This window comes from Gilbertella persicaria (genome assembly GCF_025201335.1).
Source record: "Gilbertella persicaria strain CBS 190.32 chromosome Unknown B0P05scaffold_18, whole genome shotgun sequence".
Lineage (NCBI taxonomy): Eukaryota > Fungi > Mucoromycota > Mucoromycetes > Mucorales > Choanephoraceae > Gilbertella > Gilbertella persicaria.
Window position 1 is genome coordinate 385,505 of NW_026251979.1, and position 18,906 is coordinate 404,410.

General features: G+C 36.7%; 10 protein-coding genes across 10 annotated transcripts; 5 read left to right on the plus strand and 5 right to left on the minus strand.

Annotated features, from left to right (window-relative positions):
- Positions 1 to 228: 228 nt before the first annotated feature.
- Positions 229 to 1,774, plus strand: B0P05DRAFT_469285 (uncharacterized protein; the record flags this gene model as incomplete). The annotated part of the gene is made up of 2 exons (XM_051574481.1): positions 229 to 768; positions 815 to 1,774. 2 exons carry the CDS (start codon positions 229 to 231, stop codon positions 1,772 to 1,774), a joined length of 1,500 nt encoding a protein of 499 aa, XP_051435324.1.
- A 433-nt stretch (positions 1,775 to 2,207) lies between these two features.
- On the minus strand, positions 2,208 to 3,750 carry B0P05DRAFT_490653 (uncharacterized protein; the record flags this gene model as incomplete). The annotated part of the gene is made up of 3 exons (XM_051575315.1): positions 2,970 to 3,750; positions 2,619 to 2,912; positions 2,208 to 2,561 (listed from the first exon to the last, which is right to left on the minus strand). Coding segments are annotated over exons 1-3 (1,212 nt in total), but the record flags the coding sequence as incomplete, so codon positions are not given.
- Positions 3,751 to 4,523: 773 nt separating this feature from the next.
- On the plus strand, positions 4,524 to 6,006 carry B0P05DRAFT_540642 (kinase-like domain-containing protein). Its single transcript, XM_051578091.1, has 5 exons — positions 4,524 to 4,855; positions 4,898 to 5,031; positions 5,073 to 5,252; positions 5,298 to 5,416; positions 5,463 to 6,006. The coding sequence occupies exons 1-5, from the start codon at positions 4,753 to 4,755 to the stop codon at positions 5,929 to 5,931; spliced, it is 1,005 nt and encodes a 334-aa protein (XP_051435326.1). The 5' UTR covers positions 4,524 to 4,752; the 3' UTR covers positions 5,932 to 6,006.
- A 30-nt stretch (positions 6,007 to 6,036) lies between these two features.
- Positions 6,037 to 6,805, plus strand: B0P05DRAFT_540644 (uncharacterized protein). The gene is made up of 4 exons (XM_051578092.1): positions 6,037 to 6,199; positions 6,263 to 6,386; positions 6,433 to 6,524; positions 6,579 to 6,805. Exons 1-4 carry the CDS (start codon positions 6,068 to 6,070, stop codon positions 6,627 to 6,629), a joined length of 399 nt encoding a protein of 132 aa, XP_051435327.1. The 5' UTR covers positions 6,037 to 6,067; the 3' UTR covers positions 6,630 to 6,805.
- A 790-nt stretch (positions 6,806 to 7,595) lies between these two features.
- B0P05DRAFT_579169 (uncharacterized protein) lies at positions 7,596 to 8,096 on the plus strand (the record flags this gene model as incomplete). Its single annotated transcript, XM_051581908.1, has 2 exons — positions 7,596 to 7,887; positions 7,948 to 8,096. 2 exons carry the CDS (start codon positions 7,596 to 7,598, stop codon positions 8,094 to 8,096), a joined length of 441 nt encoding a protein of 146 aa, XP_051435328.1.
- Positions 8,097 to 8,102: 6 nt separating this feature from the next.
- B0P05DRAFT_469558 (uncharacterized protein) lies at positions 8,103 to 9,046 on the minus strand (the record flags this gene model as incomplete). The annotated part of the gene is made up of 2 exons (XM_051574503.1): positions 8,103 to 8,221; positions 8,266 to 9,046. The coding sequence occupies 2 exons, from the start codon at positions 9,044 to 9,046 to the stop codon at positions 8,103 to 8,105; spliced, it is 900 nt and encodes a 299-aa protein (XP_051435329.1).
- A 186-nt stretch (positions 9,047 to 9,232) lies between these two features.
- On the plus strand, positions 9,233 to 10,183 carry B0P05DRAFT_571399 (P-loop containing nucleoside triphosphate hydrolase protein; the record flags this gene model as incomplete). Its single annotated transcript, XM_051581371.1, has 1 exon — positions 9,233 to 10,183. One exon carries the CDS (start codon positions 9,233 to 9,235, stop codon positions 10,181 to 10,183), a length of 951 nt encoding a protein of 316 aa, XP_051435330.1.
- A 2,716-nt stretch (positions 10,184 to 12,899) lies between these two features.
- B0P05DRAFT_82179 (uncharacterized protein) lies at positions 12,900 to 14,212 on the minus strand. The gene is made up of 5 exons (XM_051583871.1): positions 13,832 to 14,212; positions 13,695 to 13,792; positions 13,568 to 13,653; positions 13,182 to 13,523; positions 12,900 to 13,137 (listed from the first exon to the last, which is right to left on the minus strand). Exons 2-5 carry the CDS (start codon positions 13,784 to 13,786, stop codon positions 13,013 to 13,015), a joined length of 645 nt encoding a protein of 214 aa, XP_051435331.1. The 5' UTR covers positions 13,787 to 13,792; positions 13,832 to 14,212; the 3' UTR covers positions 12,900 to 13,012.
- Positions 14,213 to 14,230: 18 nt separating this feature from the next.
- Positions 14,231 to 15,748, minus strand: B0P05DRAFT_540685 (uncharacterized protein). Its single transcript, XM_051578093.1, has 7 exons — positions 15,480 to 15,748; positions 15,356 to 15,434; positions 15,197 to 15,311; positions 15,048 to 15,128; positions 14,994 to 15,005; positions 14,701 to 14,952; positions 14,231 to 14,653 (listed from the first exon to the last, which is right to left on the minus strand). The coding sequence occupies exons 1-7, from the start codon at positions 15,706 to 15,708 to the stop codon at positions 14,291 to 14,293; spliced, it is 1,131 nt and encodes a 376-aa protein (XP_051435332.1). The 5' UTR covers positions 15,709 to 15,748; the 3' UTR covers positions 14,231 to 14,290.
- A 421-nt stretch (positions 15,749 to 16,169) lies between these two features.
- B0P05DRAFT_469482 (uncharacterized protein) lies at positions 16,170 to 17,176 on the minus strand (the record flags this gene model as incomplete). The annotated part of the gene is made up of 4 exons (XM_051574498.1): positions 16,170 to 16,575; positions 16,618 to 16,756; positions 16,796 to 16,971; positions 17,019 to 17,176. The coding sequence occupies 4 exons, from the start codon at positions 17,174 to 17,176 to the stop codon at positions 16,170 to 16,172; spliced, it is 879 nt and encodes a 292-aa protein (XP_051435333.1).
- Between the last annotated feature and the right edge of the window lie 1,730 nt (positions 17,177 to 18,906).

The window sequence follows — 18,906 nt, forward strand, 5'->3', positions numbered from 1 at the left end:
CAAAGAAAACTTGGGTCATACTTTTAGGAAATCAAAAGCGTGTCATTTTTCTTTATATTTGCCAAAAAAGGAAAAATTCAACTAAGCCGGGCTAATTTTACGCAGATCCCTCTTACTACTAAAAACCAATAGATTTCATAGTGTAACTAAAGAAACAAAAATGTATATAAATAAAGTCCAATTGTAATTGAATACTCATCACACTCTTTCCTTCCTCCTTTTTAAACAATGCTCATTACCAGTGCTTTCTTGTTAGTAGCTGGAGCCAGTCAGGCTTATGCAGCCACTTATGTTGCTCAAGTCTCCCCTACATTCCCTAATATTGCTACTCCTACTGATGTAGTCACATCTTACAATTACGGTCCTTATGAAACTTCTTCTACATTATCCTCTGAAGAACTCTCTGGATTCCCTGCATCTGGTCAAACACCTTCTACTTCTTCTGCTGAAGTTGTAGCCGCTTATGACTCAATTGATTGGACTAAAGTCCCTAGTGCCCCGGTACGAAAGCAAGATTCAAACGGTAACTGGATCTTTTCTGGTAACAGCGGTGATCCTTACTGTTGGTGGAGTGACACCAACTGTGTTAAGCCCAAGGTGTCTTACTTGCCTCCTGATATCTACAATTGCCCTAAAAAAGGTGATTGGGGCCTTACGTATGATGATGGACCCTTTATCAAAGTCTCGGGTCAAACCTATGAGAATTCGTACGCTGAACCTCGTCTCTATAATTTTTTGGCAGAAACGAACCAAAAAGCCACTTTGTTTGTAAGTCCATAGGAAATACGATGACTATGTTAACCGTCTTATTTAGTACATTGGCTCCAATGTCGCTGCTTATCCTGCTGCTGCAAAGAGAGCATTAAACAATGGTCACCAACTTTGTGTCCACACATGGTCTCACCAACCAATGACAACCCTCACCAACAAGCAAGTGGTTGCTGAACTCTATTGGGGTCTTAAGGCCATCAAGGCTGCTACTGGTGTTACTCCTAAATGCTGGAGACCTCCTCAAGGTGATGTGGATGATCGTGTGCGTGCTATTGCTTATCAACTTGGTATGCGTACTATCTTATGGAACGAAGATACCAATGATTGGGACATTGGAGAAGGTACGTCTGCCAAAACAGTAGACAAGTACTTCCAAACCTGGATCAATGATTATAAGGCTGGTAAAGACACCACAGGTCTTGTTGTGCTTGAGCATGAACTCAGCAGCAAGACGGTCAATATGTCCATGTTCTGGATGCCTAAGCTTCAAGAGACTTTCAATGTTATTCCTGCCTTGGCTTGTAATGATATCACTCAACCTTATTGGGAAACTGATTTTGTCTATCCTACGACAAACATTCGTCCTACTGCTACAAAAACAACAACAACAAGTGTTGCTACTACTAAGACAACAAGCACTGCTACTGCCACTACCACTTGTATCTCTGGATCGTCTGGTAAAAAGAACGGTGATGGCTATAATGGTTATTGTTGTACTAGTAGTGATGACTGCTTGGATACCTGCGTTAAAGGCAAATGCAATGGTCCTACAAATACCAAGATCACTACCTCTTCCACGACGACCAAAAAGGCTACTACTACTACTACTACTACTACTACTACTACTACTACCAAGAAGACTACCACAACCACTACCAGTGGCGCTTCTTCATGTACCCCTGGTGTCTCTGGCAAAAAGAATGGTACTGGAAAAACAGGATACTGTTGTACATCTTCAGATGATTGTCTAGAAACTTGCAGGAGTGGCAAATGTGGCCTTTAATTAAATAAACAAATAAATATCTCTCTTATACAAGAAAAAGTCTAATGTTACACTTTATTAAAGTGAATATATGAAAAAAAAATAGGAAGGGGAGAAAGCTTAAGTTAAATAAGGTTTAGAGACTACATTTGCCTTTTCTACAGGTTTCGAGGCAGTCATTAGAGGAAGTACAGCAGTATCCATTCTTTCCATTTCCTTTTTTTTTGCCTGCAACACCGGCAATACAAGAAGAGGAAGTGGGGCTAGATTTCTTGGTGGCCTTGGTAGTTTTAGTAGAGGCTTTAGTGGTTTTGGTTTTGGTAGCAGCCTTGGTGGTCGTAGGGGAATTAGGGTTCTTGGGACCGTTGCATTTACCACTGATACAATCATCTTGACAGTCAGATTGATCTTGACAACAAGCACCGTTGTAACCATCACCATTGCCCAAACCATAAGAACCAGAAGTACAGGTAGAAGAAGTAGGAGTACTAGCAGCAGCAGTAGTGGTGGTTGTTTTGGCACCAGCTGTCGTTGTCTTGGTGGTAGGAGCACCAGAGTTATCCGTAGGATAAACAAAGTTTTCTTCCCAGTAAGGTTGAGTGATACCATTACAAGCCAAGGCAGGAATAACATTGAAAGTCTCTTGAAGCTTAGGCATCCAGAACATGGACATATTGACGGTAGCATGGTTCAATTCGTGTTCAAGGACAATATGACCCTTCTTGTCTTTACCAGACTTGTAGTTGCTGATCCATTTTTCAAAGTAGCCATCAACGACATGAGGAGAAAGGTTACCGCCTCCAGGTGCCTAATTCAAAAAAAAAAAAAGTAAGTATGGCATGTATACAAGCGTTTCTAACTCTACCTTCATGGCCCAATCATTCGTATCTTCGTCCCAGATGACAGTTCTAAGACCCATTTGCCAGGCAATGGAACGAACACGGTCATCTACGTCACCTTGAGGGGGTCTCCAGCATTTAGGAGTAACACCAGTAGCAGTCTTGATGGCCTTCAAAGTCCAATACAATTCAGCAACTACTTGCTTGTTGGTTTGAGTCGTCATAGGAGGATGAGACCATGTATGAACACAAAGATGGTGGCCATCGTTCAAACCACGCTTAGCAGCAGCAGGGAAAGTAGCGACATTGGAACCAATGTACTATAGAATGTTAGTTTAAAAAAAGTAATAGGTATATTTTTTTTTTCTGATACTTACAAAGAGGGTAGAATGAAGGTTGTTCTTGGCCAAGAAGTTATAAAGAGCAGGCTCAGCATAAGGATTTTCGGTCTTTGCATTTGAGTCAGTGTATCGATTGAAGGGTCCATCATCGTAATTAAGACCCCAATCACCAGAACGAGGACAAGTATAGATGTCAGGGGGCAAGTAAGAAGCCTTAGGTTTGACACAATTGGTAGAAGACCACCAACAATAGGGGTCAGAAGCACCGTCTGAATTAGAGACCCAGTTACCATCCGAATCTTGCTTTCGAACAGGCGCTTTGGGAACTAATGACCAGTCAATTTGGTTATAGACAGCCTTGACTTCAGCGGTATCAGTAGGAGGAGCAGCCCAAGGCTCAGGGAAACCACTCAATTGAGCAGTAGATAAGGTAGCAGAAGTGTCGTAAGGACCTGGGTTATAGCTAGTGACAACACCTTCTACTTTGGGAAGATTAGGGAATGTGGGCTTGAATTGAGGTGCGTAGCCACGCTTTTGGATGGCTGCCGCATAGACTTGAGAAGCAGCTGCAATGAAGACAATGGATTTAGTAATGAGCATGTTGGTATAATAGCTCAAAAAAAGAAAAAAAGAAAGGAGTGTGTATGTGTTTAAAGTAAAAGAAAAAAGAAAAAGAAAGGACTACATCAAACCGTTTTTATGGCTTTCCTTATGGCTGCTGTCATACGACAAAAGAGTTGTAGTACCGTGTTCCTTTAAATGTGCAATTAAATTGATCTTTTTTTCCTATTAAGGTCTATTTCAATGTAACGTAAAGAAAAATTCATGAATTCTTACTGACAATCTTTATTTCTGGAAGATACATATTATCATTGTATGAATTTTATTTTCGAATGATAACAATAAGCTCAAAGTTTAGTTTTTCTCCTAACTTGGTCCTATTCCTCCTATAAACTTTTTTCTTTCAATCAGAACAACATGTACCTCAAAATAGTTCTCGAGTCATACAAAGAGTCCAAATTTGAATGATGCTGTTCATCTATATACCAATCACAATAGTCAATGAGATTTAAAGACACAGTGCTGTTTTATTTCGTGCATTTAATTTATTTGCTTCTTTAAACAATTGGTTTATTTAAAATAGTACATTTGTCAGAAATCAATAAATAAAGAAATGTATTTCTTTGTCTCCTTTCTCTTTTTTTTTTCTTTCTTTATGATAGCTAACATTTGAAGTGACAAAGGATATCTGTTTACGATTGTCAATGCTTCATATCAATGTATACAATGGGACAATTTGCCCTTTTAAAGCGAATTTTCACAAATAGAGTCACTGTGTAATGTTAATTTTCTTCATCTTAAATCATATGCACGTCTGTTTAATGAGCTAATAATACATGAATGCACCTGAAAAGGAACTTGGGCATGGTATTTGACAAGTTACACAACAGAATGGGCTGTTTCGCGCGAATCAATTTCCTTTTTTTAAAAAAAAAAGAAAGGGGGATGCGCTTTAAGGAGCTGCAGAAGATAAAGGTATAGAAATGTCACCTTGAGTTTCGTTTGTTGAGAGAATGCTATACAAATACCTGCTATTGTCAAAAGAAGCTATGTTTCTCTCTAACATTTCCTTGAGACCAAAGTGTTCCTGTTGCTATTTTGTTAACGTATTCATATCATTGGATTACAGCATAAAGTTTTTTTTTTTATTTCTTTTTATGCATATCAGCCAAAAGTCTCTTTTTTTTATCTTCGGAGAATCAAAAGAACTAGGATACTACGCATTTCGCGCTAAACGCGTTTTCTTGTTTCTCAACACATGATGGATTCAGACGATGCTGAAGAGACTAATATTCATACTGAGAAGAAATATATCAAAGATGCCAAAGTAGGTGAAGGTACCTACGCTGTTGTATATAGTGGTAAAGTATCAGAAAAAAAAGCAACCATGATTGACAATTTAGGTCGATCTATCTCTACGGATAGAAAAGTAGCTATTAAAAAGATCAAAATGGGTCAGTTCAAAGACGGTCTTGACCTAACAGCTATTCGAGAGGTGAAATACCTTCAAGAATTACGCCATCCTAATGTGATTGAGGCAAGTCAAACTTTTGATTATGTTTGATTAACACAATGTAGTTGATTGATGTCTATTCTCATAAAACCAATTTGAATCTGGTACTTGAATATCTGGATTCTGATTTAGAACAAGTTATTAAAGACAAGAGTATTTTGTTTATGCCAGCAGATATCAAGTCATGGTTATTAATGATGTTGAGAGGATTGGATCATTGTCACCGTCATTTTATACTGCATAGAGTAACTATAGTTTTATTCCATCAAGACGACTCAATCTCTTTCTAGGATATGAAGCCAAATAACTTGTTGATCACTAGTACTGGTGTACTCAAAATAGCAGATTTTGGTTTAGCAAGAGATTGGGGTGACCCAAATAGACAAATGACATCTCAAGTTGTCACTAGGTAACACTTGAGCTATGCCCATCGATAGAGTACTCATCTAGTCTAGGTGGTATCGTTCACCTGAATTATTATTCGGTGCAAAAGAATACTCGTATGCAGTGGATATATGGGCAGTAGGCTGTATATTTGCAGAACTCATGTTGAGAACCCCTTATGTGGCAGGTGAATCTGATATGGACCAATTGACCAAGATATTTCATGCACTAGGTACGCCTACAGAAATAGACTGGCCAGGCATGACTCTTTTACCAGACTATATCCAATTCAAACAATTTCCCAAAGTACCTCTGAGACAATACTTTACAGCTGCTGGTACAGATGCACTTTCTTTATTAGAACAAATGTTGGTGTTTGATCCCAATAAACGATGGTCAGCAGAAGAATGTTTGGGACATTCTTACTTTAGAAATACACCATTAGCTACACCACCAGAGAAACTACCACAAAAGAAACAGGAGCAGAAGCCTACATCCAATGAAGATAGGGTGAAGCCAAGAAAGCTTCAGTTTGCTTAATAAAACGTCACTATTTGTTTGTTTTTGTAATTCATGCAACTGTTACGTCATATTGATTTAAATACGTGTTTGCCCTTTCTTTTTTTTTTTTTTTTTACTTTCTCTTTTTCTTTTGCTTTATATTGTTTCGTGTAAAATGGCTGAAGATACCTTAAATGAATTAGCAACAAAATACCAATCCCTTCGTCAAATTCCAGGTAGAATAGGAGGAGGAGAGTACGATGAAAGAATCGATTCTTCTACTGGTGAAAAATATCATGTTATGAAGGTAAACATGTTATAAATAGAATATACAGTATTTATATATATATATATATATATATATATATAGGCATTGGGTGAACAACTTGGCTTACCAGGTACACCCGCTGCTGATATTTTATCCAAGTTGGGTAAACCTGATGAACTTACACCTACATTGGATCAATCCAGTGCTTCTATTCAAACAATGCCAGGTAAGTGGTTTTGTTTATTTGATTGTGTCTAATCAAATACAAATAGGCCCTGCTATTCCTACAAGTGAGCAATCTACTCAGCATCCATTCTATTTTGTCTATCATTTGAAACCAAAGCAAGATTATCTTTATTTCAAGGCAAGTAACAAAAAATATATTGTTATGAGTACTTATTATGTGTGTATATGATAGATTGATCCTGTTAAGGAAACAGTGATTATTTCAGACTGGCATCGTTCTTGAATAAAACAAGAGTGTCTCATATAGTGGGAACTAGAAATACCTTGCGATTTTTTAATTTTTTTTTTTTGAACTCTGTTTTTGTAAAGTGCATCACTTGCCCTACACTCATACCTAGCTTTTAAAACTTCGTACAATGATAATTGTAATGTTTATTTAACAAAGAATGAATAATGAGTATGATCGTCTTTGGCATCAATTACTGCTTGTTATCTGTCAGTCGTACTGCCAACCAAACATTGAGCAAAATCTGCATCTACTCCCACTCTTCTCTCAACAGAGACTCCAAGCCTTTCCTACTGGTAATTTTGGACTTCTTGTTTTTGATTTTACGCTCAAAAGCGTCCTAAACATGCTCGAGTTGCTTCTAAAAATTATCGAGAATCTTAGCCAACAAGTACAATTGGCAATCTGTTTAGAGAGACACCTTAGAGTTTCCAAAGTTGTTGATTCAATATCAGTTGTGCTCAGGCGATATACTAGAACAAGAAAATCAGCCTTTGAACCGGGAAAAAGAATTGAATGGCTTGACATGATTCTTTGGATGCTTTGCATAAAATGATTCTTTAGGAGGATATAAACTCCGGATATACCCGTTGAAGTACATCCGTTTTTTTTTTCTTATTGTGAAACGCGTCTTTTTTTTTTATGCTATTCAATAGGAGATAAAAGTTTATTTCCTTTTTATTCCCCTGAACCGTCAGAGAAGTAAAAGGTCATTGCTCACTATGTTATTTTGAAATAGAACCTAAGCTTTTTTTTTTTCTTTTTTTTTTCTGAAAAAAAACAAGTGATTGTCTCTTTCTTTATATATATTGTGTAAGAGAGAGAAAAAAAAAAGAAGACAAAGAGAAAAAAAGAGAGTTTCTTGAAACAGTATGATTGTGTGATGTAATACAATGCCAAGTATATTATAAGCCAAAACTCTTTCTCTTTGCTTTTCTCTTTTTCTTTACTCATAAAATAAATATGCCTGAATACGGTAGTGTTGAAGAACAAACCCCTATCCTTCATGAAAATGAATCCCTAAGACAAAAGTTTCAACGTATTACTCACAAGCATCGTTTCAGAATCATTGGTTCTTGGATCATTGTGATTGCTGTTACTGCTGTCTTGACCCTTTCTTTCTATTTTGCCTTAAAAGAAGAGAAGCCTCATATCCCTGAAAAACCTCAAGATGAAGACTTGGTTAATGAAATGTGTGTATCTGATCGTAGTTGGTTTGTTGCTCTTATGCTCTCTATTTTCCTCGGTCCTTTAGGTAATTTTTTTTTTTTTTTTTTTTTTTGTATTTTATATCCTTTGTACTTAAGCCATATAGGTGTGGATCGCTTCTATCTCGGTTATATTTTCCTTGGTATTCTCAAGTTAATCACTGCTGGTCTGGGTGGTATTTGGTGGACTGTTGATGTCATTTTAATTGCCTTGAATGTAGTCAATGATCATCCTTATGGTTGTCATCTTAAATAAAATGCTTTATTTATGCTTTGTGTAAGGACCAAAACGTTCTCTTTCTTTCTTTTGTTTGACATCAATATTACGTTCTTTCCAGTTACTTTTACGTAGTTTAATAGGACGATTACCCACATATTTACCTATACATACTTTAGTCACTTCTCTTGTATCTATCTCTTCTTACCATTCATTTCTCGCCAGGCTCTCACAAAGTCATCAGGGTCTCTAAAGCTGATAAATCCATATCCCTTTGATTTCATTGTACGCGAATCACGTACCACACGTGTTCTCACCAAACTTGGGTATTTAGAGAATGTCTTGTACAGCAATTCTTCAGTCACTTCATTGCCCAGATCACCAGCAAACAGACGAAAGTCACTATCATCCCAATCAGCTAGTGTATTATCTTCCCATACTTCACCACCTGCTGCTCGTACCACAGGCTTCTTTTTCTTATTTCTACTGGAATCCATCATGGGAGAGCTGGCTGAGTGAATACCGCCTGTATAACCAGACCGTGTTATCGTCACAGGTCCAATAGGGTTGTTTGAGTTCGCAATAGGCGGATAGAACGAGGGCTTTGCAACTTGAGTAGCTGTAGGTGGTGTATAGACAGCTGCACTGGCTGATATGGTGGGTTCTGCTTGTTTAGTGGATGCTGTGTTTTTACTGTAATCATAATAATACTGCTGTTGTTGGTCATACTGATAAGCCGCATTGTTAGGATCATGGTAGTTGTAGTCATAACCATAATAATATTGATCAGGGTAGAGTTGGTTGTTTGGATCTGCAAATTCGTATTCAGAGTATTCTATGAATTCACCATTGTCATTGTAATAGCCTTTAGGCACAGTATATTCTGCAGGAGGAACATAGTCATTGACTGCATATTCTTCGCCAGCATAATGAACTTCTTCTTCCACTTCTTCTTTGTTTTGTTCCTGCTTGGGTTCTTCACTTGCCATGATGGTAACGAAAAGAAAGAAAAAGAGAAAAATAGAGGATTCACTTTTTGGTACATATCAAGTCACACAGCTTGTTTCGAGAAAAATGTAGATCTTTTTTTTTTGTTCTTTTTGATCATGACCCATCGTTTTATTCCTCGAACTACATTTCCATATGATAGAGTGATCAACTGGTTTCCTGGTCATATGGCCAAAGGTTTACGACTCATTTCAGAACGCTTGAATTCCATCGATCTGGTGGTTGAAGTCAGAGATGCACGTATTCCTCTTTCTTCTGTCAATCCTAATTTCGAAAAAGTCGTGGGTAAAAGACCACGTCTGATTGTCTACAACAAGTTTGATTTAGCTGATCCATTAACCAAACAACCTCTTCTCGAAGCATTTGCCAAACATGCACCTGCTACACCTGTTGTGTTTACAAGCTGTCAGCATGATGCCAGCATGAAACAGATCTTGAACCACGCAGCTGAACTTGCTCATCCTATTCCTCAGATCAGTCTGATGGTGGTGGGTATGCCCAACGTAGGTAAATCTTCTTTGATCAACGCTCTCAGACGTGTAGGTGTGGGTAAAGGCAAAGCAGCAGCTACGGGTGCTCAGCCGGGTATCACACGCACCGTGGTTGGCACCATCAAAGTCTTAGAAGACCCTACTGTCTATTTAGTCGACACACCTGGCGTGATGGTACCTCATATTGCTGACCCTGTCAAAAGTCTCAAAGTAGCCTTAACGGGCGGTATTCGTGACCATTTGTCGGACGAACAAGTCATGGCAGACTACTTACTCTATCGACTGAACGCATGCGGTGCTTATGGGTATGTGGATTGGTTCAAGCTGACTGAACCTACCAATGATGTGCATGTGTTGTTACAAGGTGTTGCTAAGCGTATTGGTGCTGTAGCAAAAGGAGGTCAAATGGACTTGACTATGGCTGCCAAATTCTTTTTAAAACATTATAGGACAGGTAAACTGGGTCAATACACATTAGATGACGTGAGTCCAGAAGCCTTAGAGGCGTTTTTTGAACATCAAAAGATCTATAGTACCACCAGTATGAGTCGACGACAAGAGAAAAAAGCAGTTAAATTAGAGCAAAGAAAGAATGCTAGAAAAGCACAAGAAGAACAAGATATTTAATAAATAGTTCCTTTTTGATACTTCTTGATGATAGACTTGAGGCAAGGAATCAAATGAGGGTATTTAGATTGCCTTGGGCTAAAAGCATTCAAAAAGGCAAGGAACAAAAGAAAGAGTGTGTCTGAACGAGTAAGGGATCTAGGTGTCAATGGAATCATGATACGCCCAAGTTCTATCATGATATCTAACATGGATAGTAAGTAAGATTTGTTGCTGTTAGACATGATTACCTAACATGCATTTTTCATTGATAAAACCAAGAATGCTCTTACTCAAGTCTTTGATTTGGCATTCCATCTTGACAGCAGCCGACAAAAAATTTTCGTACAGATTTCTTTTCACTGCTTCTTTTGAGTTGAGTTGGCTGTCCATCAAGATATCATGAAAATTGATTTTAATAGCCCTGAGTGTACTATTCAGGATTGCTTTTGCAGGGTGTTTGGCATATTCTACTGTCAGTGAGGATGCTATATCTATCAATTCACAGTCAATGGTTGACATTGCCATCTATTCAACATACGCTCTTTTCTTTTACGTGAAGTGTCTATGTAGACATCTAAATTCTTTGTGTTGAATTTAAGACCAAGCCAAGTAAATTCTATAGAAAGGTCAATAGACATCTAAAAGGGAGGTGTCTTTTTTTTTTCTTACCTTCTATTTCTTGATTCAGATTAGAAACACACTTTGATTCATTGACAGAGAGTCCAAAATCAAAAATGCCCATAGACATTTTATCAAGAAAGTGCTGAGCATGTCTACGATTCTTAGATATGTACAGAAAATCATCAATATAAGTAAACAGAATCTACCGTTCAAATCTGGGTTAGTCATTGCATTAACAGGTCTTGTTTGACATACACCATCTGTATCCTCTTTCAGAAAAGCGAGTTTTTCTTTTTCCAATTGAGCCATAAAAAAGCTAAAGACATATTTAGCTGTGTACAATCGTCGTATTGACTTGCCTGCATAATAAACTTGATAGAGAAGAACCTTGAGGAATGCCTTGATTGCGTTTATAATGTTTGTCACCTATCTATTCTCTGATAAAATATTGCCTCTTTTGTTCGAATTATTACCTTGACAGTACTCGAACAAATACTTTCATAAAGTAGTTCTCGAATATGTTCTGCTTTTGTAGTCGTGTAGATGTTCTAGAGACATGTTATTTGCCTATTTTGTTGCGTCTATACACAAACCTGATCCACCGAGATAGATCCTGGACGAACACCTTTTAAACTCATGATATAGTCTTCAAGACGAGACATATAATCACTTGTGCCAATCGATACAAACGGCCTTGTCTTTACCCCTTTTGAAAAAGGGCGAACATTATATACAGTACGTTGCATGTATTCATCCTAAATAATGAGACACAGACACACATACACACACAGAGTGACATACTGAATCAAGAATACCGTCTAAAATCTTCAAGAGTCTCTTTTGATCAATGGAATCAAAACAACCTGTGATATCGACCTTGACAAAATAAAACCTATATGATATGGCTTAATGGCTATTTGTTTGTTAGGAGATTACTTTGCATCTGGCACAAACACTTTTTGCTTGTATTCCTTAAACCGTTGATATAAAAGATGACGACCAAACACAGAACTACCCATCATGTCTGGTTTTCTTTCCTATTATGGATACATTGATTTGTGGCAGACGATAGCGACAAAACTTACTTTTTCCATCTTTAAGACATTCAAGACAGGACTTAGAATTTGACTGGCATCGATATTTCTCTTTTCCAAAACACCCGTAGTGTTGTTCCTCGTCTATCTCAAAGGGTTAGCAAAGAAGCATTTTGTATGAACACATTACATATCGAACTGTATTTCGCATATTGATAATCATACGAAGACCTTGATCTTTAGGCATCCACCGAACTTTTCCTACACCAATGTTGAGCCTTGCCACATCATCCTATATCCTGTTTTAGCAGAAGCCATTGAAGGAAAACGAGTATACATACAATATCTTTGATTTCAGTAAAGTATTGTTCTTCTATCAAGCAAGATAAACGAGGTTGAGATATGTGCTGCCATACATCTCGCCTAAAATAAAAAGAGATATTGTTGTATTTAGCATGATCTGTCACAAAAAAGAAAGACTGGAGCATGGTTAATGCAAATGTGGTATGTTCGGCATAGAACTTACTCTGATCATAGGCATGATATAGTCATTGAAAAACCAAGAAAAGGCTTGTTTTAGTATATTCTGTCTTTTCTTTAGGTCAGAAGGAACAAGTCTTGTTGTATTTGAGCTGGAAATAAGCCATTGACAGTCTTTGATCTAGTGATAGCATAAGTATGTGTGGATAGCTATGGTATGACTTGCCTTGAATTGATGCATGATTTCAGTCATGGAAAGTTTTTCAAATCTTCTTCTGGATATAAAATGCTTTAAAGCTAAACGTTGTTGAGTCATTATGCGTTGAACAAAGCATCTATACCTCTGCAAACCACATGTAGGTTGTGTTGTGAACCCCAGAATTCTAAAGGAAATGTTCTACGCATCATTTCTTTTAAGAGTTCAAAGACCTAGAACAATGGTTAATCCCTTTTGCTTGACTCATATACTATTTTACTTCTGAATAACTAGTAGCAGCCAAAGAGACATCCTTTTTGAGTTCCTAGAGAGACTTTATGACCAAAAAGAAAAAAAAATAGTTGTTCGTTGTCACTTTTACCTTTTTGGGACATCGTTTATTCAATACATGTTCAAAATAAATGGCATTATGTCTTTCAAAGATACTTTGCATTATCTTTTTCAAGCCATGGAATCGCTTTAAAAACTTGATCTAGACGCTTATCATTAGTATCATCATCCAAACTTATCTTTTGACAGGTATACCCGCTTTGGTTCTTTGGTAAATTCTTTTGGAAACAATTTGGATAGACAATATTCAATAAAATCATATCGCTCAGCCGTTAATTTTTGCAAGATATCTACTCAGAATTGAGTCCTGTAAGCCAAGGATGCATATACATACGATCTTTAGGTAATCGCATCATGACTTTATCTGTATTGGGAATCACATAATTAGCACAATAAAACAAGCTTGCGCGATCAATGGTTTCTACTGGTCTTTTTTGTTTTGCTGGTTCTGAACGTTTGTTGCTTTTGAGTTTTCGCCTTTGGCGTCTTGATAATTTAGGCAATTCTAAAGGCCTCTTTTTTGAATACAATAAGCTATCTAAATAATGAGACAAATGGCTTGCATTTGAACCAATATCTGATAAAAAAGTAGAGAAATAATCGTTCAGTTTTCTTTTCTTTTTTGTAGGTACAGCCTGGCCTTCTTTTCGATTGTGTTTTCCAAACAAGAGTGGCCCTTGACATGTATCAATAAATGCTTTTATGAATCATTCAAGTTACCTGCTAACTGATAATAAGACCCATTGGGTAATCGCTTTAGTATGACATGGTTTAAAAAAATATCATAAAAAGCGAGATGTTGAATACTACACTGTATAAGTTATGAATAGGAAACATCCACATTTACCTGTGAAACAAAGCAATCCAAGCCTGATCAGACTTGATTTCATGCACAGGTGTATTCTCAAACTTGGCTTCCACAGTACAGTTGGATCTCATGTTTCTCTATCAAATCAACAAAGTGTCTTTTTTTGTTTCTCTTACCAATCGATAGCCTGTAGCCAAAGCATTTTGTATATTCCAATCAGAAAGTATAAATAAGACTAATTCATGCAACACCTAATGTGTGTAAGCCATATTTTCTCAATTCTTTTTTTTTTTTTTTTTTTTTTTTTTTTTTACTTGGTCTATATCACTCAATTCTGTGTTTAGTTGACAAGTGTCTATAGGTGTCTCTAAAAAGACAGGATCAACGATCAGCGTTTGTCTTGAAAGCTCAGAGATAAGGGAGGCGTCTTGGTCTGTTAGAGACAAAAAATCAAATTTAGTTTTTAGATAGTCTTCTAGACTCTGTACTGATTTAAATAACGCATAAAAATAATGGGGTATTTCTGTCATGCTACAAGAGAAAAGAAAGAAAAGAGTAAAAGAAAAAAAAAAAGGACGTCACTCAGACACATAAAAATTTTAGTGTGCCGCAATACAAAGTTTAATAAAAGTACATTATGATTGTTTTGTAAGTGATTTTCGACTACATTGTGATTCATGAATAGATGAGTTACAGAAATGACTGTCTGCTGAGGCTTGGTCATCATTGGGTCTCACATCAGCTTCTTTCTTGTTGTTAGTAGGAGGCGAATAAGGAGGTGCAGCTTTGAAATCGCTATCAAAATGATGGAAATTGGTAGTTGTGAAACCATACAGGTTTTCATCCACCATTCTGTTGATTTGTTGTGCTACTCGTAAGTCGATATCGCTATGATTGCTGTGAAATACATGTTCTTCTTCATTTGTATCGGGTTGGTGATGTGAGGATACATCAACACCTGTGTCTTTCATGCGTTTTCCTGGTGTTTGTGAAGTTACCTAACAAACATCAGTGACATACAAAAAAAAACAAGGCTGTGTCTTACCCAATGCACAGTAATGACGTTAATAGTAACATCAACAGTACAACAAGTCAGACAAACAAGACCTCGTTCCCGTCCTTTGAACATGATAAGTGCAAAGATATTCGCAAACGAGACAATAAGACAGACTAGAGAAGCCATCAAAGTACGTAAAGCGACCTCATTCAATCTAGAAGCCCTCCAGCCAATCTTAGCACTTGATCCTAACTTGGCAAGAGGACGAATGAAGAAAATAGTCATGTACAAATTGATCGACTTGGGGCAGTGAATATACAATTTATGAAAATTAAACTTACAAAATCGTAAATCTAGTAAACATGAGTCAATTGTTTGAGAAAATCAAAACTTACCAAAAGCGGAAGAGAGGCAACATTTTGTAATCCAATGATACACACACCACTTTCTTCAATTTCTGCTGTATGAAAAACTAACTATATAAAATCAGGTCAATCCAGAGAAAGAGGGAGAGGGAGGGAGAGACTAGAAAGCTGCTGGTTACCATTAATGTAAAAATAGCGATATAAGGCAACATGAGGCATGCGTGAAAACGGTAGGCTTTAGAACGCCACCTTGTCTGTCTAATTGAAGAGACAACATATATTTTCTCTATTAACCTATCATAACATGAGTTTATTATTTTGTTACTTGATCTTATTACCATGCATAAATTGTAATTTTAGTGCCAGCATAAAAAATGTCACACACCATGATAGATAAAAAGCATGAAATGTAATTATCTAGGCACAAATGTCAAAATGAAGAAAAAAAAAGAACTTGCATACTATTGTTGGTTGTCATCAGCAACATACTGGTGATAGTAAAAGTCCATGAAAGAACATAAAGTGCAAGGACCAACCATCGTGAATATGTCAAGTATCTGAAATGAACATTATACGTCTTAATTCCAAAAAGGGTGGATAACAATGAAAAAGAGAGAAGCGAGACAATCTTAGCAGCCAATTCGGAACTGTCTGGTTGCAATAATCTAAAGGTACTTCCGGGAGTATCCATAATAATTATATCTACACTAGAAAAAAAAAAGAGAGAGAAATAGAAGAAAGAAAGAGAATAACACACATTTGTATCTATTTAATATCTTTCATCCCTTTCTCCTTATTTTTCTTTTTGCTTCTCTTTTTTTTATAAACCGTTAAGTCTTATTTTTAGTGTATTTCCTGTTCTTTTGTTTGATTTAAGAATACTCTTTTTTCTTCTTCTTGGTATCCGTTTTTCTTTCACTTTTCTTTCCGCCATTTTCTATAAACAGTAGCTCTGTCTTTATCATTTTCGATTGTTTGTTTTTTCTTGCAGGTTGCGTGGTTACACCAATTAGAATTCTTTTCTCAAGCACTCCTTTAACAAATCACCATCATCAGCTCATTTTTTTATGAACAAATAAAGTCTGTTCCAGTGTATTACTAAATTAAGCATCATGTCAAGAAAAAAGAAAAGAAAGGGGAGTTTATTTATTTTCAGTGAATTGGTTTAGCTTCCAAATCAGACATGCCTGCCTTATTGGCCATAGCTAAAAGATTAGCATAAGGTTTGTCTAATGATTTAGGCAATGTGCTTCTGAATTCTTCTGTCTTCATCCAACCAAGGCCGTGTTGAAGAATACAGGAAGCACGGTAATGGCCACCTTCAATGGTACCCATAGAGGCATGCAAAGTGGCACGCTTTTGTGAAGAAACATAAGAAGCACGATGGAGGATATTGTTATCATAAAACACAGTTTGTCCAGGTTTGAGTTCCACTTTCAATTGACCGGGCATCTTGTTGCTTTTAGGATCATGAATGGTAATGTCTCGCTCAGCTTCAGTTCGGACACGGCGGTGAGAGTTGGGAACAACATAAAGACAAGCATCGTCATAAAGTGCACTGTGTCATTGAGTTTATGAGAGCATAGAATTATTTACTTACGTATTCCATTGAGTACCATAATGAGGAATAGTGAGCTTCTCTTTCTCTTCTTCTTCCGAAGCTTCAGCCTTAATAGCATCACGATGCCATGTCAAATCGAAATCAGAATCTTGAGGATTGATCAAGAGATTAAACAATTCTATCGAGTGTTATTATAATCACTTACAGAAGAGCTTACCTAACTGAAGATCATCATGTTTTGTGTTCAATAACTGTTGCACAGCCTCTAACAACTTTGGAGACCCATACCATTCAGCAAAAACAGGTTCCTTAAGGTCGGGATGAATCATGTGTTGGACACCCCATACATCAGTGCCTTCAGTCCATGGAGGGAACTGAGTACCCACAAGGCGTCTAAAAATATAAATTCATGTCTAGGCGGAGCAAGAAATTAACCGTACCTGTATTTCCAGTCCCCTTTACGAGCGCGATTGACGACACGATCACAAGCTTCTTTGAGGCGAATAAACATGTCTTGAGGAATCAAATTGTCAACGATAACAAACCCGTTTTCCTTGATGGCTTGTTCAATAGGGACATTGTTAATATCAGTAATCATTTTTTTTGTTCGAAAGAGAAAAAGAGAGAGAAAGAAAAAAGGCGGTTTAACAGGGTCCTTTATACACTTTATTGCATAAGCTCCGACAGTGATCGTTTTACTTTTCACACGCTAAGGGTTTTTCTCCAGGGTTCTTGTCTGCTTATTTGATAATACAGAGAGCGAGAAAAATAAGATCTGTAGATGTATGCTTCTAGAATAACATGTTTCTTCGATCTGAGCTTATCTCTTCTTGGACATTATCTGTCCAAAAAGCCTAAAGAAATTTGTTCTATTATAAGATTACTAGTATTGTCATTCATTTGCATGCAAACTAACAAAGTAAGGCAAGATTTATTGAAAAAGACAAAAATGGCATGATCTGTCATTGTTTGTAGCTTTCATTTTTATTCTCCATGATCCAATATGCATTGTGTGCTTAATGCCATTCGTTTGGCAATCATCACCAAATCTAAAAAAAAAAAAAAAAAAAAAAAAAAAAAAAAAAAGTTCAACCAAGCACCTTTGACATTCAGGCAAGGTCTAAAAAATCGAGAAAAAGTGGATTTCTGACGAAAAGAAATCAAGTTTAACGAGGCAAAAATGTCGAGTTAATTTGAGCATTGCTTTAAAATTTAAACTCTAATGGACACAATAGTCAAAGCAAAAATAATAGACAGAAATAACTCAAAAAAAACATGCAGCAATAAACAAAAGAATGTTTATACATATGGTGGTTTGGTCCTTCATAACCTCAAGAAGGCACTGAATTCATCAAGTCATACAAAGGATATCCTATTCCTTGATATATACGTCTACTCGTCTAAAAAAAACACACACTCTCTCTCTTGAATTATTGATTTAATCAACAGTAAGATTGAACTCATCAAAAGAACAGAAAAATATACAGGGCTACTTCACCATATAAAGGCAATGTTTGCTAACATATAGGGTACATTTGGAGTTGATTTGGACCAAAAAAGGCGACTTGTGAAAAATGACCAAAATGACCATTCGACCAAAGGGTATTGGTCATGAAAAAAAAACTCGTTTAATAACTTTGGATCTTCTTTTTCTACCACCTCAATATCTGATATCAAAGAGGCTCTTCTGTCCCTGGACTTCTCGTACATCTGGTACTGCCAACGGAAAGGAATCAAACCATACAGAATCCTCATAATTACTCTTTCACAAATCTGGCTTGCTCATATGAGATTTATCTTTGGCAAGACCCCCATTGTACTCACGGCCATATTAACAAGCATCTGACTCAATGTTCGTCAGACCATTGAAGAGGATCAATGCCATTCAATCATGTAACTTTTTTTTTCTTTCTATATATTTATTTTAGTTTAGTTTATTTTGTTTAGTATGTTTCGTTTTATTTTATTAACTTTCATTTTAATTGCACCCGCCTCTTCACTTTGACTATTACTCTTAGTGTACGCGGCTCAATCAATAAACACATTTAAAAAAAAAAAGACCTTCTTTTTGATGCTGTAGAATGAAAAATAGAGTTATTGACAAGGTTAAATACTAAAAATGTGCGTTAAACGCTCTAGTTTTTGATGAATGTGTTTTCTTGCCAGTTGTATTATAAAAGTAGTACAATAAGAGTGAAAAACCTTATAGACATTTTTGCCTGTTTACTCAACATTTTAGCAGCAAAGTTGTTGTGTTTTCTGTATTAATAGACTCAGAAAGCAAAAATTTACAACTTTTGTCACTGCACCAAAGCCCAATAACCGCGT